Genomic DNA, 27,404 nt, shown 5'->3' with positions numbered 1-27,404 from the left:
TTGCCTCGGCAACTCAAGTCGCACTCTTGTGTGATTGGCCCAGTGGTGAGCCGCCCGGCTATGACTGATGAATGGGGGTTTTCTGCATAAAAGCAGGGCATTGGGGACTGGAACTTCAGAAGTCACCACAGGACCAAAGAATCTGAAGAGGGAGAAGCTGAGCCGACCTGCAACGACGACACAACCGTTGGAGCCCTGCTGAACCGCCTCACCACTTCCCGACAACAGAGAAGATCTTCATCTCGGAGAGTCTTCTTCCTCTGAACTGGTGGGGATAACCAGTTTGCCCTCTTTTTCGCCTTCCTGGGTCGTCTCGTGGTCGAATCGCCCGTGCCAAGCACCTCGGCGGCCGGATAGCCACGCTTCACCACTACCGCGAATAAAAGCGTAGTACCTTTTAACCGGGGAAACTCTGCAGTTGGTTTCTTCCCTGGCAGCAACGACCTCCAGCTTTCTTCCACGGCAAGATCTTCTCTTCCCCTGGACGAAGCACCGACTTGCACCCACTGCCAGGAACAACAGCCCCCGCTGGAGCTTTCTCACCATCTCAGGTACTGTGTCCCGCCTGGTCTCCCTTGCAACAGACTGTTCAAGGTGTCCCGTAAATCCTTGACTCTCTATCCTGGGGTGACCTGGGACCTGTTAACTAACTTTCTCTGAACTGATCCAACTCTTTTTGAACTATCTGCAAAGACCTTTAAAGTATAATTCAACTGTGTGATCTTGGACACATTCCGCCCGGCTCTCTCCAAGAGTGGGCCTGGCCTATTAACTTTCTTGCTCTACAGTAGACTCTGCCTTTCCTGACTTCCTGTGGTTCTTTTAAAAGTGTTGGTATTGTGTGCTTTCCTAACTCTGCCTTTTCCCTCCCTTTTTAACTAACTTATTGGAGGGCCATCTTAGGTTAAGCGCACACCTCTGTCTGCAAATAAGTGGTGTTTTAACTAAGACTTGTTCAATAAGTAATCAGGGATGTATATATATTGATAGTGACTGTGTTTGAACTTGCTTGCCATATTAGTGTTAGTGTATTTTACAAGTGTGTTTTTAAATAAACATTTATATACTTTTATACCTAAGCTCTGGTCAGTGTTTGCTTGTACTACTGTATCTTTGTTCCTATTTTGTATACTCTATATACTGTCTAACTCTTCTTGAGAGAAGTCTGGCTGATCAGCCACAGCTACTAGGTAAATCTGGGTGGTACAGACTGCTACCAATTGGGTTTACTGCCAACACCTGTAGTCCTAAGCCTTTTGCAGTGGTGCAGTGGTCCCTAAAGGGCCTAACACAAGATAGGTCTCAGTCCTCTGTCCTTCTTCGGTATTAGGAAGTAGGGGGAGTGCCAGCCCTTGTTCCTCTCCGCTACAGGTACCGGTTCTATGGCACCTTTCTCCAGCAGGTCTACAATTTCCTGCAAGAGGAGCAGATCTGGAACTTTCCGAGAGCTGTTCTCCGGTGGATGTCTCTGAGGAATGCGTAGAAAAGGCAGGCAGTAACCTTGGGCAACTGTCTCCAATGCCCAAGCATCTGACGTAATAGCCTGCCATTCTGTCATATGTTGAGTTAGCCTGCCCCCTACTGGTGTCTTGTGAGGAGAGTCCTCAGAGTGATTTAGAAGCGGCTGATGCAGGTGCCGAGGGTAAAGAGGCACCTGCTGCTGCGGCTTTTGTATTTTTACTCCGTCCACCTCGGGTGCATCTTTTTTGACCTCTTTGAACCGACTGTCCTCTGCCTTTTCCGAATGCGGAATGAAAGCAAAATGACTTACCTCTCCAAGAGGTTCCTGAGGGACGATATGGCGTTTGACGGATTGCAGCTCCCAGGGATTTTGCTGCTGCTGCTTTGGATGTCTAACTTTTCTAGGCTGTCATCCGCCTTCTTACCAAACAAAGAAGAGCCGTCAAAGGGCATATTTAAAAGTCTGGCTTGTACATCTGGAGCAAACCCAGACTTTCGAAACCATGCAAATCTGTGGGTTGTAGTACTTGCCGCCATGGCCCTACTGATGCAGTGAGCAGAATCAATGCCAGTTTGAAAGGATTCGCACATTCGGTCTTTACCATCCTTCATGATGTTTAGAAACACTTCCCTTTCTTCTCCCTCTGGGAGGCAGTCAGCCGCTGATGAAGCACACTCCCAAAGTGTATGGCTGAACCTTGCAAGCGTACAAGTAGTGTTAATAGATTTCAACGCCATGCTACATGCAGAAAAAAAGTTCTTAGCCATAGAGTCGTATCTTTTGTCATCCCTGTCCTGTGGAACAGTAGGGTATGCCGATCTACTGTCTGATGCAGTTGCTGCTTGAACAACCAGACTCTCTGGAGTTGGATGTTTAGATAAAAATTCAGGGTCAGTAGTAGATACCCTATATTTGGCTGATAACTTTTTGTTAACCGCCGGGATAACCTCAGGAGTTTCCCTTTTAGCCAATATCTTTCTTTGTAATGCAGCGTGAAATGGAACCACAGGATCCTCCTGTGGGCCTTTAACTAAAATGTCTGTAAGGTCATCATGTTGGAATGCAGGTGAAGGTGTAGACCAACCCATGAATTCTATAATTCTTGCCATTAAAATTCTGTAAGGGGTCTCAGCGTGTTTCCCTGGGTCTGGTCTGGCAAATTCTACTTCTGGGGAAGTATCTAACCAACTTGCCTCATGTAAGGATTCTCGAAGGTCCTTCAACCTATTTTCCTCAAAGGTAAATTCCTCTGGTTCTGGTATTGCAGACCTCTGCAACCCAAAATGTCTTTCTTGATCCGAATCCTCCCCTTCGTCATAAATTGAAGACAAAGGTCTGAAATGATCAGACCTTGGAAATGGCTTAAATCCCATTTCCAGAGCAGAAGGGGCTAAATTTGTCATAATTGGTTGGGAAAACGTCAACGAAGACGTTAAAGGCTTCGAAAACACTGAAAAAGGCGTTGAGAAGATTGGAAGAGGCCTCGAGGAACTCGAGTGGATCGGGATCCTACTCGAGGTTGTCGATGACCTCGAAGTCATGACAGAGGCCCTGGGTATGACCACTGGCTGCGAGGTAGTGACGGCCGTGGGTTTGTTCTTTTTCGGCGTCGATTCGATCGACCTATGCGTCGATGAGCCCTTCAATAATGGCGTTGACGCAGATGTATGCGTTGAAGGGACCTTCGACGATGGCGTTGATGGCACAGTGCCTTTGCTCGAGGGTTTGTGACGCTCTCGAGTAGTTCTTTCGCCGGGTGCGACGACTCGCGGCGTTTAGATTTTTCGGGTCTTTCACCCAGGGTATCACCCTCAGTTGTCTTCGAGGGGGGTCAAGGCCGCTTTCTCGAAGATGCTAAGCATCCTTTTAAGGAATTCCTCCCACTCAGCCTTAGAGCTATGTTTTGTGGGGCAGGTGACTCTTTCCAGAGAAACAGAAGAAGATGAGGAAGGGGATCTTCAACGTCTCTTACTTGAATGCTTGAATCACGAAGAGTGGTGGGAACTGCTTCGAGACCTAGAACGAGAATGTTTCCTGTGTCGGCGAGGAGACTAATGTCTCGACTCTGCTGAGGAAACTTTCGAAGGAGTTTTAACTGTCTTACCTCTCTCAAGCTTCCCCTTACGCTCCTTCAAGGCTTTCGCTGTCATGGACATGCAGTCCTCGCACTCCGAACATTGGTGCTCCGATCTCAGGCACCACAAACAGATCCTGTGAAGATCTGTCAACGACATTTTCTTTCCACAGTCTCAACATTTTTTGAAGCCGGACCGTGGAGTCGTCGGTTCGGATGAGGAAGCCATTGAGTAAGAGTTGGTATTCTCGAGGAATAATGAAGAATATATTCTCTGACTAACGAACTGAGCAACACGATTCAGAGGCCCACGAAGCGCGGAAAAACAGAACTGAGCCATGGACGCTGCGCGAGTCTATTTATACGCATGATGACGTCGGCACCGATACGGAGGCTGTCGAGGGACATCGGCTCGAGGGACATCGACGCGCAGCGCCCTAAACTGAAAAAAAAATTCTGAGGCCAGCAAGCTGGAGATCTATCAAGGTAAGGAATACGTCGGAGGACACAATCCCTTCGAAGCAGAGTTTATACTTCTTGTAAGGAGCTGCTTCTCATAGCTTTGATCTATCCAACACATAATGACCTATCTGACCTCTACAGACAGGACTATAACAGTTATCACACTTGTACTATTAAGACTAGAGTATGCAAACAGACATTAACGTGGACCCTCAGAATAGAAACTCAAAAGGCTACTAAGAGTACAAAAAGCAGTTGATAAACATGCCCTGTAACTGGAAAGATACAAACACATCACCTCCGTCCTATGTACAGTAAACTGGCTCATAATCTAACAGAAGATACACATTGCCAAACCCTGTGCATGAACCAAATTGACAATTGCAAGGAACTATATTCACTACCAACCATCGAGAGGGCTTTGGTTCGCAGCGATGCCTTATTAAGAGTCAGAATCTTCAACCAGAAACTGCACAGAGGCTCTTCTTCTCCACCCTTAGGTGCGAGAAGTGGCCAAGGCCCGACCGAGGGTCAGTGGTGAAGAATACGCATCTTTGAGGAGCTAGTTGGGCCACTGCCCTTACTAGATGGCATTCTGTCACATGTCAAACGACATGTCAAGGTATATTGCCTAAACATCCAGGGTGAACCCAAGTCATCCAAGAGTGCCTATGCAGGACTGATACTGTGGCCAGAGGGGTGCATTCTACAAAGGCAGGCGCAGAACCAAGTGAAAAGGCAGTTGGATGCACTTCAAAAGGTTGTCACAGCCACCTACTAGAACGGCAGCAGGCTAGGGCTCCATAAATGGCACCAAAGCTGAAGCCACTGGAGCATTGGCAAAGATGTCTACCATCTGGCACCTTAAGCCCCTCAATGTTGCAGGTGTTTGGAAACGATTCCCAATGTGGGTGGCGACTCTTCAAAGGAATCCTCCAATTCACTTTGGCAGCAGTGATTGCTCCGTTTTTTGGAGGAAGACTATGAAGGAAGAGTAGCATTTTGGGTGTCACTGGGGGAGAAGGACCTCCTACCTTATTTTATCTTATCTTAAAAACACTAGCGGGGGAAGGTCAACAAGCAGAGAATTAAAAAAAAAAAAAAAACAAAAAAAAAAAAGGTCTTCAGCGCCCGGCGGAAGGGCAAATGAGCCTCAATCTCACGCAGTGTTAATGGAAGTGAGTTCCAAGCCTTTGCGGCTGCCACTGAGAAGGCACGATCGCCCATGTGAGCAAACCTTGCCCTAGGGGGCTGAATAGACTTCAGGGTTTGTGAGTGGAGCTATCTAGCAGGTTTATCAAAACAAAAATGTGCCTGAAGGCATTCAGCTCCCGATTTATAAAGAGCCTTATGGACCAGGCACAGGGACTTAAATATTTAAATGATACACTGCTCAACTGGGAGCCAATGGAGTTGACGCAAAAGGGGGGTCATATGGGTTCCAAAAGGGGGGGTGGAGGATAGCTGTGACCACTGAATTTTGTAATAGCTGAAGACGTTGGAGCAGTTATTTAGGGAGAGCCAGATAAAGAGCATTGCAATAGTCGATATTGCTAATGACCAAGGAAAAAATGGGCTCTTTGGCAGGCAAGGGAAATTTGATCAGCCATAGATAAAGAGCCAGAGATTTTAACACTGATCTTTGACCAAAGCAACCGGACTGGGTAAAGGGCCCAGACTCTCAGGCCAAGACTCAGGAGTCCAAAATAACCAGGGTGAGGTAGGGCCCACCACCAATACCTCTGTTTTCTCTCCATTGAGCTTTAGCAAATTCAGAGTCATCCAATCACCAAGAGCCCGAAGGCAGTTCTTCAGTTGGTCCGCTGTCTCAGGGGTTCCGTAAGGAGCCCCGCTTTCTACCAACATGGCAGCCATTTTGGCAAAGCATTTTCATTCATTGCACGTGCATAGCGTCCTGTTTAATGAATGAAAATGCTTTTTTTTAAAAAACCATTGTCTTTCATTTTATTTTTATTAACACCACAGATTACCACATTGGTGACCAGGGGTACTAATGGCATATTTAACCCGTTCCACGGGCCATACCGGGGGTAACGTCCCAGTGCCCTAGTTAACCGTCTTCCCTTTCCGCCTTCGATGGGGCCATTAACTCGGGCTGACAAGCTGTATCCACCGGAATGGCACAGGGTATGGGTTAGGAATGCCATAGTACAAGGTGACCAAACTCTGGAGTGTTGCATTTGCAATTTTGGAGAAAGCCATTGGCATAAAGATAGAACCTATAAACCGAAGTCATACTTGTTGGATTTGATCCCTCGAAGGAAGCGGAATAAGTGGGTCTAGACATTTTTGCAACATGGATTGATAACTGCTAAAAGGCTCATAGCGAGGCGCTTGACGGACACTTGTCTCCACAATACAGCAATGGCAATTGAGACGAAGCGTTGGGCACAAATTGAATTGTGTATAATTCAACGCAACAATGTTGATGGAGAGACCCAGGAGTGATCCGATGGGAACTTATGATTCGGGAAAAGCGGTTACCACTGGACACCTACGCATTGATTAGGAATGCATGGATGTAAATATTTTATTACATTGGCAGGATAGTTTTAATTGGGAGAATGCTGATTATTAGTTTATTGGAAGATTAATCGACTGTTAATTCAAATGTAAATTATATCGCCCATTTTTGGGTTCCTATTAAGTGGCATGGTTCATTTGTTTTATGGTCATATTTACTTAGTGGAGGGGCTGATCAAGTAAAGGGTTGATAATGGATTACTGTATTGAGCATATTCACATAACAAAACATTGGTTGTGAGGGGGTGAGAGAGAGGACCACAACTCCACCCTTAAAGGAGATAATTTGAAATATTTTGATGGATTAAACTAAAATACATTTGCTGCTCAAAAAAATGCCTATTCAGGGGATCATTGTTGGTATATAAAAATGTGGATTTCCCTGTGTTTTAACAAAACACAACCTGTGTTTTGAAAAGGGTTTGTGAAGTATTTACCTGCCTAGTTCCTTCCTGCCCAGCTACTGCCCTAATAGCCAATTATCCTGTGGCTGGTGAAGCACCCAGTTCTAGGTGTCTGCTTTGGAGCCAAATAATTTGTGTTTGATAAGTTTTAATACAATCCCCTTCTTATTATTACGTAATTCTTAAATGGCGCAACAAGCCCAAAGGCCTCAGTGCGCACAAGTAAGGAGACCTGAGACCAAGCCAAGAAAATAACATCAAGAAATCCAGGGTGGGTAGTCCAGGGTGAATGTGCAGGGTATAGCAAAGATGATATGAGGAAGTCTGATCATTGCAATTAAACAATGTATTAATAGCTTTTATGAAACCTGATATATTTGGGTTGTTTCTCATGTTCAAAGGAATAGAGTTCCAAATACACGGGACAGGGACATAAAAACTTGTGCCTCCAAAGCTCTCTGTGTCTGGGAAGACACAAAATATCCAGAGCATTAGAGCAGAGAGATTGTAAAACAGGGACTTTCTCCATCATTTTCAGAAGATAGCTAGGAGCCTCATTTGCCAAACATTTATAAATCCATGTCAGAATTTTGTAATCAATACGATGGTTGACCGGTAGCCAGTGGAGAGATCTCCGAGCCTGGGTAACCTTGTTTCTTCTTGGTATGTCACAAACTGCTCTAACAGCACCATTTTGAGCCACCTGCAGGATTTCCAAGTTCTTTTGTACGAGCAAGGAGGCCATTACAGTAATCTAATCGTGAATTTACAAGGACGGTAACATAGATACGTTCTTTGGAGATAAATAAGGTTTCATCTGCCGCAAGAGCTTTGTTGTGTGGGCACACACCGCTTTAATCGGTAGAATGTGTTTTTTCAGATTGAAATCCCGATGGGATTTTAACCCAGTGGCTCACCTGGATTATGCTGTCGACTACTATGAATTGACTATATCTGCTCTCAAGTTTGCCCAAATGTTGATTCAAACCTACCAGCAGGAGTTCAGTCTTGCTGGTGTTCCGTGCCAGGGAGTTGGCATTCATCCATCCCTGGATCATAGAGTACATCTGGTTGATGCGCTGCAGGCTCTTCTCATAATTCAAAGAGCATCCCGATGTAAAGATTAAACAGTGATGGGGAGAGACATGCTCCCTGTGGGACACCACAGGTCAGCCACACTGGGGGTGCCTGAAATCCATCAAGGGCAACACGCAGCATCCTTGGCCCCAGGAAAGATTTCATCCAATGCACTGCCGATTGAGAGCAGCTAGCGATACTTTCCAACCTTCCGAACAGCAATCTATGATCAATAAGATCAAAAGCTGCCGAGAGGTCGAGAAGCATCAACAGAGCCACCTTTCCGGAATCCACAATGCTTACCAGGTTACTTCGAAGGTCTAGCATCGCTGTTTCAGTGCCGTGGATAGCACGGAAGCTGGACTGGAATTCACCGAATAGATTGTTTTTGTCTAAGTGGTTCTGAAATTGTAAATATGCTGCCCTGTTCAAAATCTAAAAACGGGACATTGGTGATGGGATGGTAATTCCCTACCATTCCAGGGTCCATTGATTCTTTTTTGAGAATAGGTGTGATCCACACTTCCTTTAGTGTGGCGGGAACCACTAACGAGGCAAAGGGGGCATTGATAATGTTGGTAACATATGGGACAATATGAGCAATGGCGTACTGGAGAAATATTTGGACATACATCGCCAGTGCAGTTGGTAGGCATTGAATTATTTACAATGTCTAAGATATGGTAGTCCGATAGCTAATTAAGATACCCTACCCCCACTCTCTACCCCAACCATCCACACTACCTCCACTCTAGCCCCATCCTTCCACCCTACCGCCACACTCTACCCCACCCATCCTTCCTATCCTCCACTCTGTACATCCACCCGACCCCCAATCTCACTACCGCCACCCACCCTTCCCAATCTCTCTACACCCACCCATTCAACCCCCACTCTCCACCGACCCCCAATCTCACTACCGCCACCCAACGCCCCAATCACTCTACCCCCAAACACCCCAACCCCCACACTCTCAAACCCAGCCCCTCCACACTCTCAAACCCAGCCTCCCCACACTCTCAAACCCCACTCAACCTACACCCATCTCTACATCCACCCGATCCAACAATCTGACTACGGCCCCCCAATCGCCACAATCTCTCTACCTCCACCCTTCCCCCACTCTCAATTCACCCACCCTCCTCACCCCCACTCTATAACCCCTCTCATCCTTCCTCTCACCCAGTCGCTTTATTTCTTACTCTCTCAACCTCGCTCTCATATTTCCACTTGATCATCATCGATGGCACCCTCTCTCAATAGTTTCCTCCTTTGCTCTATCCCTTTCCTGCTCATTCTCTTGCACAGCCACGCCACTTATCGCCTCCTCCTTTGAAACTTTGCACTCTCCTCCTTGCACCCTGGTGCCTTTAAAAGCAAAAAGCAAAGAACAGCAGTAAACACCAAAACTATTGTCTTTGCCAATGCTTGTTCAGGAAGTCTCACAAATACCATCTCTGAGGAAAAAAAAAACATGTGTCATTAACAGGTTATATTTGCAGGGGACTGAAGATTGTACCAAAAGCAGCTTGTCCAGAACACCTAGCTGTTTTCCAGGACACCTTGCTGCCACCAGGCAACTGCAGGTCATGGAAGGGGTGTAAAATTCGGTTTATATGCAAATTCTCCCCAGAGGATGCCAGCATTCGTCTTCGAGGGGCCCAGTCACCACAACGCCCCAGTAATCCTCAAAAGGTCCAATGACTCCACAGAGAGCATGCCTGTACCCTCAGCAGGGAACGTTCGTACGGAAAGCCACGCTCACATGGCTATGTCTTCTGTGTCAGTCACTTCGAACTACTATGGAATGGGACATTTGGGCCAGAGGGGGGCCTTTCATTACTGTTTTTTAGGCTCACTGATGCTGGCATTGTTGGCCGACGGAATATGTCCCTGCTCCGCAGTGCTGTGAGTTGGCTAAGCATGACATAGCCTTATATGGTACAGTCATGCAACACACAGCCCCAGCACACGTGCAGCCATTGGACTCTCAGACAATATATCAGGGTATCCCACTATTCCCCCTCTTTCAGCGTTCCAGACTTGCAACATAACCTGGAATGCATCCACAAACCTAGCCCGTCCTACCATTTTGTTTAACTACATTCACCTTTCACACTATTATAGACTGGGACATCTGGCCTTAAAGCTTACCGTCCAAATTACTGTTTGGAATGTTTCACCATGGAATAATGTAAAAGGTAATCCTGGTCATAAAGCCACCATGATTTAACTAAGCTGCTGGAGCATGCTTCAAGCCCATCCTGCAGCCAAATGCCATGTTATTTTAAATGCATATTTCTTCATTAAACTGCTTCACATAGACAGTACCCTTGATGGCAAACATGCTTAGAACAAACCATCCTTTCTACAATATCGATCTAGGGTCCTCTTAATGGATTAGTACAAAATCAACCCATCAAAAACATTATTTCTCCCCTTACTACATCATCCCATGCCTTCAATCTGTGCCATTTCACCCTCTTTGACAGCCCCTTTAACTTCTCCCTATTCCCTTTTCAACAAAATGGATACCCCAGGTGGGGGGGAAGAAAACGACTGTGTCCAGACAAGTCAGCCGCTCACACATCTACAGATACTGCTGTTCTCCCCAGATTCTGTTCTCACATCTAAACTGATCTCAGGTAAAACAGGGGGCGGGTTGGGGCAAGACAGGGGGCGGGTTGGGGGTAAAACAGGGGGCGGGTTCGGGGTAAAACAGGGGGCGGGCTGGGGGGGGTTAGACAGGGGATCCTCTCAACACTGCCTGCAGGCCCAGCATCACTTAGTAGGTGCCAGCCCCTGAGTCGCAATGGCTCCCCTAGCCTATACTGCAAGAGTCAGGCAGGGGCTTTGTCACAAATTGCAAACAAAAGGACAATAAATATAAATGGACAAGGAGAAGAAAGGTACTATAAATTAAATCGCGATAGCTCAGAATCAAAACTGCAATACCAAGCAAGATTGTTTGTTAAGTTAATCCATATTTAGGTTTACTTACAAACGCTATGTCTTCATTTTTGATTTTGTGAAACACCATCTGGTTGACGTTGTTATGCCTTTGTAATGTGGGGGACAAAGGGACGTCAGAACCACCGTTGCTTCTAAAGATCAGAAGATTTGACTTATCTAAGGAAAACAAAAAGTATAAATTAAGAAGGCGTAGACAGGTGCAGTAGAAAAATACTTTTAAAGCAATTTATTGGGAAATTGAATAACGGTAACTTCAAAAGTTAAGAATTGGCAAATACAATAAGTCTGACGGGAGGGGTTTAATGCATTAAGAATTGTAAGGAAATTAATTATGGGAGAACATTTTTTAGAGACAGTGATCAGTACCATAAAGCTGTGTATAGCTCATATAATATGAAAGCCTGCAAATTCCTGTAAAAAAGACATTGAGTTGATACAGTACTACTTTGCAGATACAAACTGTAGACAGAGTTTGCAATCAAAGGATAGCTGTCTCCAAGTTGGGTACAATCTCACAATTTTGCTATGAGGACAATGTGGTGTTAAAATAAATTAATAAAAAAGGAACATGGTACAGTCCCAGTCAAGCAACAACATTAAGTTGCCACATTTGCATCTAGCTCCCTTAAGCACAGACACGGGAGCAAGAATAGAGGCAGGGCCACTCCCTTACAAACAGCCTAGCTGCAGGAGGGGCTAGAGGACAATACAATACATAATGGAAACGCTGTAGTCAAGATACCAGTCATACATCACACACATATAACACAAACCTAAGAGCCTCGGTTTCTAAACATTTCTTGAGCAAAAGTTTGAAGCAATATAATTCTAGAACTTCTATGGACTTCAACTCCCATAAAGCCTCAGGTACTGAGATGAGGAAGAGGGGTAAAGGGTTGATGCAGTTTGAAAAAAGCTCAATGATGAATGTGCAGAGTAGTTGTTTTGAATGTTCACAAGTGTGCGGGACACTCAAATATGGCATCTGCACTCGAACTGCAGAAAGAGCTGAAGGAGGAAGCAGTACCGGCTGGAGACAATCGAGGAAGCAGGCAATTCCAGAAAGCGGCTTGCAATTTCAAGACCTCCAGGCTGGAGTGGAACAGGGCCAGGAGAGACGCTGCAGGCACTGCTGAAGGACTGCTCGAACACCGGCAGCAGCAGGAGGGCTACCGGAGAAGCGGTCGCTCTGAAAGGCAGCAGTCCCTGGTCGTGGGGGTCAAAAGAAGCCAGGGGTCAGCGCAAAGCGGTGAGGAAGGCTGTAGGAGGCCCTGCAGAGCGAAGGAAATCATCCCGGAGAAGAAGCTTCATTGTGATGACGTGCCACGGGTCGGGAACGCTATGAAACACCAGTGATTCCACCCAGAGCCATAGGGGACCCTGGGCGTACCGACAGGTATGGGAACCCATAACCCAAATGGGAATATTTGAATACCGAACAAATAAAGTCCAAAACCAGCACTCTAAGAAATCTCCATATACGAGATGTCTGTATGGGGAAAGTTGGAGCAAGTGAAATCTTAAATTACGAAGCAATAAGCAACAGCAGCAGCACTTGTACAAGTCCCCTCCATATGAGATGTCAAGGTGGGGAAGGTAGTACTTCAAGAAAATAGAAGTGGAGACTTAGTGAAGCAATATAACTAATACTAAAAGGACATTGAAATTGAGAAAGTCCTGCTGGAAGGACGATACCAGGCAGTAAAGTTTCATGAGACAATTTACCTGGCAGAAGAGTATACCAGGGGATATGATAGACCCAGAAGCAAGGTTACTGGCAGGGAAGTATACCACAAGGTCTATTAAAGTTAAAAGAAAAGAAACTGTTTATTTTGCAAGATATATGGTAAGCAGGTATACCAGAAACATTTTTGGTTATCTTAAAAGAACTATTATTTGAATGAGCCATTTGTCATTTTCAGGGAATCGTTTTTTGAGAGAAACACTTACTATTCTCGAAAGAACTGTTAATTGAAAGAGAATTTTGCCATCCTCAAGGAACTGTTAATTGAAAGAGACAATTATCTTACCTAAATATCATGGGGAAGGGTACCGCCTTCTGCATCCAAGGGTTTATCCTTGGAGAAAACTTCTTCTGTTGGATTTATTTATTGGTTTATCACACTTTTTGCCAAACATTAGTCAGAGACCTTTTCCTTGCACCTTAGTTGATCATTTCTAGTGCGAGGGTCAGATTAGTATGGTTTGGACACAAGGGCAGTTTTATAAGTTTGACGACTAGACACAGATTGATCTTTAGTTTTATATTCCTAGGTAGGGAAACTCTCTTTAGGATAGACACAGAGAGGCCTTCATCCTTTTGTTTTAAATAAAGATGTCTGATGTTGAGAATACTACAACTTTGTGTCTCATTTCTAACCCCTCACAGATCTCACTGCTCAAACTTCTGTATATTCTCCAGTATGCACTGATAAGGATCCCACTAGCAACTTTCGACCAAATAGAGAAATTATTAAGGAATGTGATCTGGGCAGGGGGTTTGGGGGGAACGGGAGGACAGCTGGGGGGCAGCTCGGTTTGGCATGAAGTACCCTATGCCGATCATTTTGGGAGGAAGGTATAGGGCTCCCATACATTATTATCATTATTACATTTGAAATATTACTGTGCCTCCCAGTTAGCAATCGCAAATGAGTGGCTGCACAATGCTTATACCACAGCACACCAAAAAATTGGCAATCTCCCTAATGAGATTCTCAACACCATGCCAGATCCTCTACAGACCAAAACATTGGATCAACCTCCCTCAGTCACCAAACTAGATCATGCGAATAAGGATGAAAGTACTGAGGGCCATGGAAGGTCAGGCTAACACTAGAGACTCTAATCTGGAATAATTCAGATATCCCATAAGTGAAATAATTAGGAATATTCGCCACATGGATGTCCAAAGGAAAAAGAAAGATGGGAGTGGGAGGGGGATTTTCACATTATATCAAGCTTTAACCCCCGCCCCCCTCCTCCCTAATACTGTAACACTATACAGACTTAAGGGAATGTTGGTCAAATTAAAGACGAAGAAGAATGGATGGAGGCCTTAATGTCAGCCAAAGAAGCTGGTACTAGTAACAGATTCCAGCTTATCCAATTCAAAATTCCACACAGTGTCTACTACTCCAGAGAACTCCTGTATAAATATGGGCTCGCTCCGGGACTATATTGTCTCAGATGTCTGACTGAATAGGGTGTTGTTACGTGGCTTAGTCCACAGATCACGAGTCTCACATAGAAAAATAATATTTTATTATTTTTTTTTATTGTAGTTAAAGCATTTAAATTGTACAACAATATTTTAGCAATGGTTTTTTTGGATCTATTTTGTTTCTACCAAGGAGGAGAATAAGTCAAATCAAATGCCAACTAAAGTCAGTTCAACTCACTGGCCCAGTCTCAAAAGGAATACTTTCAAGAAATTGAATAAGAGCAATTACGTTTTTGGTTCTCAGACTGTCTATTAATAGATTCCACCAAACCAAAGGGTCTGATGCTTTAAAACCAGAGAAAGAGGTATAAAATATTTAGTGCGCAAGTCTCTCAGCCCAGGACGCCTCATCACAATATGGATCAAGTATTCGATCTAGTTGATATTTCTGCAAAACCGACAGTCGTTTTCTTTGGACAGACCCCGGGTTGCTTGAATCTCATTTGTGGGGTCTAGGTTCAGGGGAGCACGAAGAAATTTGTCCCTTACTTTTTTGTCCGAGAATGGTTTCAGGTATGGGCAGACACTATTCAGTTTCCAACCTTCTGGGGGCAAACGCGTTATCAGATGGTAGCTACTTGCAGCTTCCAAAGTTTGCATCCAGTCGAAGATTTTTAATTTTGCTTTAACTCGCGCAGTGTTCGTCACCAGTTGTTCAAAGCTACTTCCAATGTCATTCAACCACCTTGTCATGTCCAAGGACCATTCTCGCAAACAAGGAGCATTCAGCGTTGTTTCATTATAAATCAAGTCCAGGATTGGTGGTCTCGATGTGGCAAAACATTTACCGAAAAAAGCCAGTCTGTTCCAGGTGACCGAGCACCTCAATGATGGGAGGACCCAGTTATCGACGAAGGATAGAAATCAAGATGGATTGTGGAACCCCCAAAACTTGTTTCCAAAAAGAACCCTCAAGGCGGGACCACAAGGGCTTTTAGATGTTGAGTATTGCGTCGGCTCAATAAGTTAGAGTTGGGATTACTTTGGCCTTGTAAAATCGAACAACCAGAAGAATGGAAAAGTGCCGAATTTTCTATTTATGGCACGAACCTGGCAAGTTAATGTTTTCATTTTTTCAAAAAGATAAGATAACATGGGTGCTTCAGATCTTAGGTTACTTATCCAGACCCCTAGATATTCAAAGGATTCCACATGCTCGATCTTCTCACCACCAATTTGCCATGTAGGGCGGTTCTTGGATTTGACAGATAGGCCAAAACTCATGGTTTTTGTCTTCCCTTTGTTAATCTCGATCCCATTTTAAACAATGTATTTATGCAGGGTGCTGAAGTGCCTCTGTAGGCCCACCGGAGTCTGGTCGCTGAGCACTACATAATCGGCATAAAGCAATCGGGAAAGATGGACACCACCCAGCTTAGGGGGAAAGATCTTATAGTCTGGAAGGCCTCGGGCATGTCCTCCAAGTAAAAATTGAAAAGAGCCAGAGCCATTGGACACCCGTTTCACACCGCTCGAGGTCATGATTTCTTTGGACAAAAGCCCTGCTTGGTTTAGTCTAACTCTCAGAGAGGTGTCGGAGTGCATGGCCTTAATGGGTTCCAAGACAGCTGTAGGGCAGTTGTTTTTCTCCATTTTAGACCAGAGCAGACCTCCGTCTACCTGGTCAAAGGCCTGGAGCAGGTCCACGAATACCAGGTAGATTTTAGCTTTCCGCCTACATGCGATTTCATTCAGGACCTGCAGCAGGAAGATGTTAAACGTGCCCAAGCCCTTCACGAAGCCACATTGTGTCAGGGTTCACTGGGTCTTATTCTGTAATGGTGGTTGATTTGGAGTGTGATAAGTTAAGTTTTGCTATGTATTCTTTCATTGTGTGCTGGTTGGGACTTAACTATCATTTAGAGTGTTGATAGAATCACAAGTCAAGATGGAAGGTCATAGCAGTGATCGGATTGGCTGAGAACTCCTTTTGTTCAGTTGGAAGGAGTTCTCAACTGCCTTTCATTGTCTACCTTCAGCTGAGCAAGTCAAGCAATTTTGAAGATCCAGTAGTGGGCCCTGTTTGCCTGGGCCGGGACTGGCTTGAGAGAGCCAAGAAGAACAAGTTACTCTCTTACCTGGTAACGTTCTTTCGATGGGATGGTCCGACAACGTATTCCATATCTATGACAGTAATCACCACAGCTGTGCTGCTTCGGAAAATCTTCAGCGTCTGCGTCCTGCGTTGATGACGTCGATACGCTGCCCTCGAGGACCTCCTCCGACAGCCGATGTCACTGGATGTTATAAGTAGGACGAACGACGCCCATAGCCTCAGTTGTAGTTTTTTCCCCCAGAACGTGTGGCACCAGTCTTCTGCCAGTCTGACACACAAAGCCTTGCGGAAACCTAAGCTGCAATCACACAAGAAATTCTGTAGCGGGGAAGGTAGGGAGGGAGCGATATGGAATACGTCATCGGACCATCCCATCGAAAGAACGTTACCAAGTAAGAGAGTAATTTGTTCTTCGAGGGTATTGAGTCCTCCAAAGTATTCCATATCTATGACAGACTCCCAAAGCAGTACCAATGCAAGGAGGCGGGAAAGGCATTTAGAAAACAGAAATTTAGAATGCCCAATCAAATTGCAGAGTAAAGGTCTGCCTTGCCAAAGGCCAAATCCTGCCCACAGATGGAATCGAGGGAGTGGTGACGTACAAAAGTATGTACCGAAGCCCAGGTGGCTGCATCACAGATGTTACGATTAGGAACCCACCTCTGTAGGGCAGTAGAGGCAGCCATACCCCTGGTTGAATGAGCCCGTAAGCCGACCGGTGGGTCCTTACCCACCAAGCGGTAAGACTCCGAGATAGCCAAAATAATCCAGCGAGACAAAGTCTGTTTCGTCACAGCTTGTACCAAACGCTTTCCAGCGTAACCAATGAAGAGTTGATCGTCCACTCTGACCCGGGACATGCGTAAAATATAAAAACTTAACGCTCTCCTAGGAGCAAGCCTATGGAGCCTCTCCTCTTCCTTACCAGGATGTGGAGGAGGATAAAACGCCGGAAGAACAACCTTCTGTCTTATATGAAATTCCGACACCACCCTAGGAAGAAAGGAAGGACGAACACTAAGGACAACCCTGCCCTTATGAAACACATTGAAGGGTGGCTTAACTGAAAGTGTCTGTAACTCACTCACTCTGCAAGCGGAAGTGACCGCAACCAAAAATACAGTTTTAAGAGTTAACAGTCTCAAAGGGCATGAATGCAAAGGCTCAAACGGAGCACCCATCAATAACTTGAGAACAAGGTTCAAATCCGAACCGGGCTCCAGGAAAGGTGACAGAGGGAACACATTAGTGAGCCCTTTCAGAAACTAAGAAATTAAAGGAATTTTAAAATAGGAACATTCTTCAGACGAGTGCTTAAATATGGACAGTGCCGCCAGGTAACCTTTAACGGTACCCACTTGCAGGCCCCTGTGGGACAAAGAAAGCAAAAAAGACAGAACCATGGAAATGTCACATGCAAAAGGATCCACATTCTTAACCCTGCACCAGTCGCAGAACTTACGCCAAGGGCAACGGTACAGGGACTTTGTTGCTGGCCGTCTGGCCGAGAGCAACACCTCCATCACGTCTTCCATATTCCTCAACCTTTCAGAAACCAAGCGTGAAGGTTGAGGGATCTGATCTCTGGATGGAGAACCTGACCCCCCTCCCGTGAGAGCAGATCGTCTCGTTAGGGAAGATGACGTGGAGGGCAGATGGACAAGTCAAGAAGGTCCGGGTACCATGTCCTGCGGGCCCACGCTGGAGCAATGAGGATCATCCGGTAACCGAACCTCTGTAACCTGCGCAGGATCACTTGTGGGATGACGGGGACTGGAGGAAACGCGTACAGCAGTGGGAATGACCACTCCACCACGAACGTGTCTCCTAAGGCTCCTTTTGGAGGAAATTCCCGCGAGCAGAACCTCTCGCACTTCCGGTTGACACTGGAGGCGAATAGATCCACTTGGGGGGTCCCCCACATGGCGAAGATCTCCAGGAGAACCTCCCGAGCCAACTTCCACTCGTGAGAGATGGCGCTCTGCCTGCTCAGAGCGTCTGCCGTCTCGTTTTCGTCTCCGGCCAGATGAACTGCCAAAATCGAAACTTCTTGCTGGATTGCCCAGAACCAGAGCTGCATCGCGTCCCTGCACAGAGGAAGTGACCCTGCCCCTGCCCCGTTTTTGTTGAGGTAGTGCATGGCCACCGTGTTGTCCGTCAGGATCAGGACATTCTTCCCTCGCACAGTCGGCAGGGATAGGCTGACGGCCCTCAGCTCCAACAGATTGGAGACCAACAATCGCTCACTGTTAACTCGTTGGCATGAGCTCCCCATCCCGCGAGGGATGTGTCTGTCACGATCATCACCTCCGGCCAGGGTAGCCAAATAGGAGCCCCCTTCATCAGATTGTCTTCGACGGCCCACCACAGAAGGTCTTCGGCGAATGAGGACTGCACCTGAACAGGGTCCGACATCCTGCCGGAGGACTGAGACCACTGGAGCTTGAGTGCCCATTGCAAAGATCTCATCCGCAACCTGGCCTCTGGCACCAGAAGAATGCAGGATGCCATGAGGCCGAGCAATCTCAATAACTTGAACGCTGGGGGACTCTGGGCAAGCTGAAACCTGTGCACCATCTGCTGAATGTGATGAGCCCTCACCTGGGGAGGAAAACACTGCCCCAGGGACGTGTCGAGCACAGCTCTGATGTACTGGAGCCTCTGAGTTGGGCTCAGATGTGACTTCTTTAAGTTGAAGGAGAAGCCCAGCTTGTGGAGGGAGTGGCAGGTGACTCACAGATGATCCAGGACTTGCTTGGGAGAGCGCGCCCTGATCAACCAATCGTCCAGGTAGGGGTAGATGTGAATCCCCCCTTTCCTGAGGTGCGCTGCCACCACTACCATGAGCTTGGTGAAGACCCTCGGGGCGGAGGTCAATCCGAACGGCAGGACCCGAAACTGAAAGTGCGAGTCGCCAACCGCGAACCTCAGGTACTTCTTGTGCTTTGGATGTATCGGCAAATGAAAATAAGCATCCTTGAGGTCGGGAGACACCAACCAGTCCTGAAGTTGAAGGGCCTGGAGGACATGAGGGAGAGTAATCAACTTGAACTTGTCCTTCCGCGCAAGTCCATAATGGGTCTCAAGCCCCCCGTCTTTCTTGGAAATCAAAAAATAAGGGGAAGACCATCCCTTGTTCCTCTCCGCTACAGGCACCAGTTCTAATCTGCGTAAGGAGCAGATCCGGACTCTTCAAATAGAGATTCTCCGGTGGATTGTCTTGAGGCCTCCGCGCCGGAAAGGAAGACAGTAGCCGTAGGTAATGATCTCCAGAACCCACACATCTGAAGTAATGACGCGCCACTCTGCAAGATGCTGCGCCAGCCTTCCCCCAACCGGCGAACCATGGGACATGGCCTCATGACTGAGCTGAAGCGGCTACAGCGTTGCCTGAGGGCAAAGAGGCAACAGCCAAAGCGGCCTTGGCACCTCGAGTACCTTGTTTTCCACCTCTGGCACTCCCTACGGTGGCCCCTTTGAATGGCAGCTCCTCTCGCTTTACCAAGGGACGAGTAATAACGAAAGGAACCTCCCCTCCATTGCTGTCCCCTAGGACGAAAAGGCAGAGGCTGGCAAACTGCAGCACCCAACGACTTTGCTGCAGCTTTGGAGGTCTGCAACCTCTCAAGGATCTCGTCAGCCTTGCTGCCAAAAAGATGTTTCCCGTGTTGAAGAGCCGGGCCTGCATATCAGGAGCAAACCCCGACTTCCGCAACCACGCAAACCTGTGTATCACGGTGCTCGCCGCCATGGACCGGCTGACGCAATCTGCCATGTCCAAATCTGACTGAACGGCCTCACACATGTCGTCGTTACCATCCTGAACCATGGCAAGGAAACCATCCCGTTCATCCCCTTCAGGAATATGTTCAGCCGCTAAGGAAACAGTTCCACAGAGTGTGCGTGAAACGTGACAAGGCACATACAGAGTTGGCCGCCTGAAGCGCCATACCCCTGAAGAAAACACTTTCTTCGCCCAGCCGTCAAAACGCTTGTCGTCCCTATCAGGAGAGATGGTAGGATACGACGCATGCTTTGCTGGGGCCGTAGCCGCCTGCACCACCAAACTCTCCGGAGTGGGATGCTTGGTCAAGTAGCAGGGGTCGCTACTGGCTGGGCGGTATTTTCGCGGCAAAGACTTGCCCACTGCCGGGAGACTCTCCGGAACAGTCCAAGCCACCGCCACCCTCCTCTGCAGAGCCATATGGAACGGCAGTACCGGGTCAGTTGGTGGACATTGGTCGAGGATATCCATAAGGTCATCCTGAAGAAAATCCCCTGGGGGAGCAGACCATCCCAAGTACTTGGTGACCCTGGACATAAGGTGCTGTTACGAGGAGTCGGCATGAGTGCCAGGCTCAGGCCTACAAAACTCCACCTCCGGAGAGGTGTCCAGCCCACTGGCATCATGCAGGGATTGCCGCAGGTCTTCAATTTGGCTATGGCCCGAGAAAATCTTGTCCGGTACCGTATCCGGAACCATGCCATCATCAGAGCCCTCATCCACCTCCAAAATAAACTCAAGCTGGCGGAAAGAAGCCACAGAATGCGGAACAAAGCCATGCTTGGCCTTTGCCAGAGCCTTTCTAGGCGGTTCCACTGAGCCCCGGGGAACCCCCGTTGAAACAGCCTCGAAGGGCGTCGAGTGAATCGGCGTCGACAGCATCTATGGCGCCGAAACAGTTCTCAAGGCCGGGGCCACGAGCGTGTCACTCGACAGCCTGGGTGCCGATGGCGTTGACGACTTCTTCGAAGGCGGGGCCTCGAAAGAGTCCATCGACGACCTTGGCGCCACCGGCATCGACGTCTTCCTTGAAGACACCACAGGTTTACACGGTCTCGAGCGCGTCGAGGACTGGGACCTGGAACGGGCATGCCGAGAACGATTCCTCTTGTCCGAGCGGGACCTCTCCCACGAATCGTGACAACCACCCGAAGGATTGCGAGCGGTGTGTCTCGACCGATCACGACCGACCCCACTCGGATGCGTGGACGGACCAGTGCCCTGCGATTCGAGAACCGCCAACATTTTCTTCCCGAAGGAAGCCCATTCCTCTGGCGTCGCATGCTTGGTGAGGTAAGTGATCCGCCGACTGGCAGAGTCCTCGGAAGAGGACAGGGAAGGTGACCGATGACGGCGCTTCTGGGAGTGCCTTGAAGAGGCAGAGGAGTGGCGGGACCGACTCCGGGACCGAGACCCACTGGACTTCCGATGACGACGTGGAGAGTCGCCTCTCGAATCGTCCGTCGAAAGCCCCGCAGACCTCGACTACCGTGGCTTAGACACCTTGCCTACCGATAACTTCTTCTTGCACTCCCGCAAGGCTTTTGACGTGAGCGACTGGCAGTCGACACAGTCATCCGTGTCATGGGCCTCCCCGAGGCACCAGAGGCAGGCGTTGTGCGATTCCGTAACCAACATCTTGGACCCACAGTCCCCGCACTTCTTAAAGCCTGGACGCGGTGTGGAAGACGAGGTAGACATCTTCACGAAGAAAGACTTCACAATACGAAACAGGTTTGAAGAACCGAGAAAGAACAGGAACTCCAAAGAGTCGAGGCGCGCTGAGATCTCCAAAGCGAACACGTTCGTGGAAAAAACAGAACTGAGGCTACGGGCATCGTGCGTCCTACTTATAACATCCAGTGACGTCGGCCATCAGAGGAGGTCCTCGAGGCCGGCATATCGACGTCATCGACGCAGAAGATTTTCCGAAGCAGCACAGCTGTGGCGATTACTGTCATAGATATGGAATACGTCGGAGAACCCAATCCCCTCGAAGAAAGATCTGTTTTTTTCAGGAGAAGCAGGAATGAACTGTGAGCAGTGGGCGTTTCAAGTTGAAGAGATAAGTGCGTTGCGGACTTTCTTACCTCATCTGTCAGTGAAACAATGTTGTAAACCATACACTGACTGAGAAAAGTAAGTAAGATATTATAATCTGAGACTTAATGCAGGAAAGCAGGTTTTATTTTTGTTATGTGTGCGCATGACTTTCTCTAATCTGGGCCAGCGCAGTGTAGAAAATTAATCCTTTCCTTTTACGGACTGTAGTTTTATGTAAATATATTTTGAGCTAAAAGACGCTGTCTCTTCGGCGTAGAATAGCGTTAAATACTTGTGTGCCCATTAATCACAGCCCCGGCGGCTACTGAGCGAATAGACTGTAGTGCGTAGCGAACAACAGCTGACAGCTGCTCGCTCGCGTGCACGATCTTTGAATAAACACTGAGCTTCTCGTTGTAATAAGAAGCTAATGGTTTCCGGCCACACAACAACCAAAGTGTGTTTCGAGTGACAACAATCAGCTGTTCACTCGCGGGTGCCGGTTCCTGGAAACTAAAGTTTTAAAGTAAATTTAATTTCTTTATTTGTTTGGTTGGTTGGTTGGTTGCGGTTGCCATCCACACCAAAAGATATCCTTTCTCACTCACACGCACATGAGCAGGGCAGCAGAAATTTAGCCTTGAGTTAATTATTTGGTTGTAAAAACCGGCAGCATTAGTTTTGAAATATATATTAAAGGTAGATATGTGCTAAAATAACAAGAGTGATAGTTTATAGATTATAAAACAGTTATGAAACAGTGAATAATTAAACTGTGGCTTAAGGTTTTTGAGGCAAGTTTTAAGGGCATGAGGTAGTTATAAGACTGTGTTGATCGCAGTGACTATTTACCTTTCAGTGGAGACAGGAGCGCAGAAGATTCTGTAAACTGCTTGCATCCAGGTCAATGAAAACTATTAGTTTTGGACAGAAAGTGTAAAGAACAGATGTAGTAAAACAGTGCTAAAAGAGCAACCATTTTTTTGTGCATGCCTTTTTGATTTTTGGAGTAAAGACAGACTGGTGTCTTGTGAACTCAGTAATTCAGCCATTCAAGGAAAAGCTGTTCAAGCTGTGTTGCTTCTTAATTTGGTGAAGCTATTAATGATTCCATCCTCTGGGCAAGTAGCAGAGGATTAACAGGTACAAGAGTTATCCAGCAGGTCATTTTTTCTTGAAGCCAAAGTTAAAGTTTGATTTTTTATGTTGACTGCCATAATCTCTGCTTCCTTCCTTGCTGCAGATATCCTGAGGGTCCAGAGGTCTGGAAGGAGTATGTTTGTTGTTTTCTCCACATCCCCGCCCCAGGTGTGGAATATTTAGCTGTGGAAATAATTGGTTGAGTGTTTCACACCTAAGAGGGTCTGTCGGGGTTCAGCAGCTTCCGCAGATCATCAGACAAGACTCAGCCTGACACACTGGAAGCAATAGTAACTGTTGATGGACCTGCACCAACCATGGAAGTTGTCCAGGAGGATCGAGCCGTACAGTTTAACGATAACGTCGAGGAGAGCGACAGGGTGTTAGTTCTTAGAATCCTTCCGATCACCTTTTTTGTGCACCACTATCTCTCTCCTCCATGAGCTGGGCACTTGATGGCTTGTAGCAATCTGTCCAAATAAAATTGCAATGAAGGAGGCCCTATCTTTTGGGTGCTCCCTGAGCATAACATTTGTTAGACTGTCAGGGCCTGGGGTGTAAGAGAACTTTAACTTTTTTGATTCGGTCTACAATTTCATTGATGTTGGTATTCGTAGCCCATGGACCCAAGTTCTTGAAATGGTCCTCAGCAAACCCTGTGACCATAGTCGAGATATAACACCTGGCATAATGGTTAGTCCAGATGTCCTCACTTATGGAATTGGATTGGCCTGCCTTTGAGGAAGGTTTGTCTGTTTTAATTAAGGACCAAAAAACACAAGGATCTTTACCAGCCAAGGTTTTCAGCATGGACTCAGTGTCATTCTGGTATCTTTGTTATTTAGACGTACGAGCCAGTTTTTATAACTAAGTTGAGCCAACCTAGCTTTGCTGAAGTCCTTGGGTGAGTTGGTTTTCTTTGCAATTCGCATCAGTTTATGAACCAGTCTTCTCTTGGCCACCAAGACTGGGTCGAAAACGTGGTTACCGATCTTTGGGGGAGGCCCTTTAGGTTTGAGCTTGTAGTTGAACTCCTCCAGCAACGGTGAGTATTCAACCATAGGTGCGATTTGCTTGAAGTTTGAGGTTAGAGCTCTGATTTTTTTAGACGACATCCTCAGACGTAACCCCTTGTTGCATGAATCAACCGTAATAGGTGTATAGTCTTGGATGATAGCCATTCCAATAGGAGGAGGTTGTGGTCACTCTGAGGGGTTTTAATCACCTGAAAGCTGTGCACTAAAGGAAGAAAGTTTGCAGACACGTAGATGTAATCCAATATGGAAGTAGAGCCCATATTTTGCCATGTCAGCTGCGCGGGAACATCTCCCATGGTGTTTCGATTAAGGAGGTGCATTGCTCTTGAGTCCATAAGTGTATTCCACATGTCCCGTCTCACATGCCTTTGGTCATCATAGTTCCATGCTTGTGTCCGTTTCGTTTGCATAAGATCACGGATGTTGCGATCGCCACAAATAATGATATAAATTGACTCTTGATTTATGTGGCAGTCATCCAGATGAGAGGCAAATTGGTCTATGAATGAGTCAATCGAGATCAGTGCTGGGTTCCAGTATACATTAATAATAGAGATCTTACTAAATGTACCACTTCCACCCAGAAGAGGAACCAGATCCCATTTGATCATGGTCTCTTGAATAAGAAAGTTTGAAGAGGCCGATTTCAGAAGTTTGACTACTGCAAAGTTTTACAACAGTAAGTAGGCCGGCCGAGGGACGTCCAGGGTCACCTTTCACAGCCGGAACGATAGTCCGCTCCATCCAACGTTGTCAACTTCCTCAGCCATGTTTCTTTTAAGTTGATTAGGACAAATTCGCCCAAATTGTATCTACTAGGTCTTGGTAAATGGGCGAACCCCCTAGTATTCCAGGATGCCAGTTTCAGCCTGGCAGGGTTGGCTGAAGAAAGAACTGCTTGAAGTTCCCGTCGTTGGTTTGTAATTGTATGGCTGGGTTGCTAAGATGAATATTGAAGAGCCAAGGTATTTGCCAGCCATGTCCAATCTGATGAAGGCAAGTTGGGTCTTTTTGTTGGTTCTTGAGAGGGGACGTTTCCCACTTGATGGGTCGAGGAATCTGCCTTGAAGGTCACATTTATTTTCAGTTCAGGACCCGAGGGGACTCTACTCACCTTCAAGGGGTCCTGAAATAGAGGAAAGGGTTTAGAGACGGGCGGCCTGTTGCACATCCGAGGGTCAGTTAGATTGTTAGGTACAGCAACCTTGGTTGCAGGTGCGCTTTGTGGTGGCTGAGGCGGAGTGAAATCAACTCCAGTGCAACATGACAAGTCGAACCCCAGTAGTAACAAGCTTTCTGTTGAATCTAACAGCATGTTTTTAACCACTGGGGATAAGATATGAAGAAACACTGAGTCCAAACATTTATCGTCAAATTCAATTAGTTGGAAATCAGATGAAAATAACAGGCGGAGGTTTGGTATCGAATGGAATCATTCCAAAACCACTCGCCGATTTAAGACGAGACTGTTGTGATCCAAAATCCTCTCCAGTTTCAGTGCTCGGCTCAATGGGTTAACCTGTTTCCCACTTGCTCTTGTGTTGTCATGGCGGTTACCTCTGTAGTCGTTACACCTCTCATCAGCCCTCCTATTATGGTGTTTGTCAGGTTGATTAGAACCTTTTGGCTGAGAAGCTGGATAGTTAGTAATTGCCAGTTCTCTTGCAGCCTGTGATCTTAATCGGTTCCATTTTTCGTCCATAGGCTCAAACCAGAGGGAGACCGGCTGCTCTGTTAGAGGCACCACAATTGGTCCGTTATTAGTGCCTTGGTGGACGGAGGACCCAGTTTTCGCTGTGTCAGCCAATGTGTCCTCAAACGAGTAAGTAAAAAGGTCCATCAGTGCATGCGATGTAGGACTTAGCAGGGTCACGCTAAGGCGGGGACCAGCAGAGAGCCCCTGAGGGACCACCTTCTTGTCGTGGCCCCCCCCTGACGTACATCCTCATGAAGGAGGAACGAATCTTCTTGGTGCAGGTTTTGGGACTCGACTCCCTTAGTTAGTGGGACTGACTAAGGCCTTTATTTGTGCTGGTAAAGTTCTGTTGCTATTATTTATGTCGGTCTTCTTGGAGTTCCCCTGTTTTTTTGGGAGAAGATAGGAAAAGCCTGGTTCTCTCCAGCCCTTTCCTCCTATGTTGTGATGGTTTGTAGGGCCGCATCCGAGGAGGAACATAGAACGTTCCCTGGCTTTTGAGAAGCTACTAAGCCAGCAGGCTTGTTTTGTAAAGTGCCTGAAGGATCTGGATGTTCCTTTGTCAAATCAACGGAGGGAGATGAGCACCTTGTCTGGGTAGACCGAGTAAAGGTATGACCAACCTTGTGGACAGTTTGAGAAGCAGCGGTAGAAGAAGCCCCATTACTGCTCAGGTTCAGACCACAACACTCCTTGCCCGTAAAAAACCCCTCCAGGAAAATTAATCTTAGAAGGAGTAATTGCTAAAAGAGTGGTATGATCCTTTAAGGTGTCGTTCACTTGTTCGTATAGTTTGGTGAACGGGGCAAGGGCTATAGTAAGTGTCGACATTATTGAAAAAAGGCCTAGTTTTAGAGGGTTGTCCTGAGTAGGCTCTGAAGGCAGAGCAGCTGACGATGTACTTGGATTAAGTTTGTCAGGTAAAGGTGAAGAGGGGGCAAGACCGACGCCCACCAAGATTCCAGAGGGGGACTCCTCTTCCCCAACCCTTGCAAGTCCAAGGAGGCTTGCATGCGTGCCACTTCTACCCCGGGTGGAACTGTTGTCTGGGGCACAGACGCCCTCCGGTAGAACTGCCGGGGAGACATCCACCAGGTCTAGGGCAGGAAGCCCTGTGGACGATTCATCAAGTGGCCGGCATGCCGACTCCTTGGCGGATCGCACCAATAGTTCCTTTGCCAAGTGCACTGAAGACAGAAGCGGGAGGTCGTTACCTATGGTGGCAAACTTCACTAGGCCCTGGCACCTGGGATTTCCTGTAAGTGACGTAGGATGAAACACTTGTTTTGGCTTGTGGCCCTGATTTACGGCCATAAAGTTAAAAGGGACAATCACAGTTGACCCTGCTGCAATAATCCTCTCTGGAGTCTGCAGATCTTATGGGGGCCAGCCCCATGATTCAACACCTTCAAGTATATCCGCATCTGAT

General features: G+C 47.0%; 1 protein-coding gene across 4 annotated transcripts in view; it reads right to left on the bottom strand.

The window, feature by feature from the left end:
- Nucleotides 1-27,404, bottom strand: part of JAK2 (Janus kinase 2) — a 1,999,562-nt gene that overhangs the window by 849,148 nt on the left and 1,123,010 nt on the right. For all 4 annotated transcript variants that reach the window (XM_069626008.1, XM_069626007.1, XM_069626009.1 and 1 more), the window contains one exon: nt 11,025-11,152. In XM_069626008.1, coding sequence (XP_069482109.1) covers nt 11,025-11,152 — 128 coding nt within the window. The remainder of the gene's footprint in view (nt 1-11,024; nt 11,153-27,404) is intronic.

The sequence above is a fragment of the Ambystoma mexicanum genome, chromosome 6p (genome assembly GCF_040938575.1).
Source record: "Ambystoma mexicanum isolate Mex_15411 chromosome 6p, UKY_AmexF1_1, whole genome shotgun sequence".
Classification (NCBI taxonomy): Eukaryota; Metazoa; Chordata; class Amphibia; order Caudata; family Ambystomatidae; genus Ambystoma; species Ambystoma mexicanum.
Note: the sequence above shows the minus strand (reverse complement) of the source record. Positions and strands in the feature narration are given on the sequence as shown.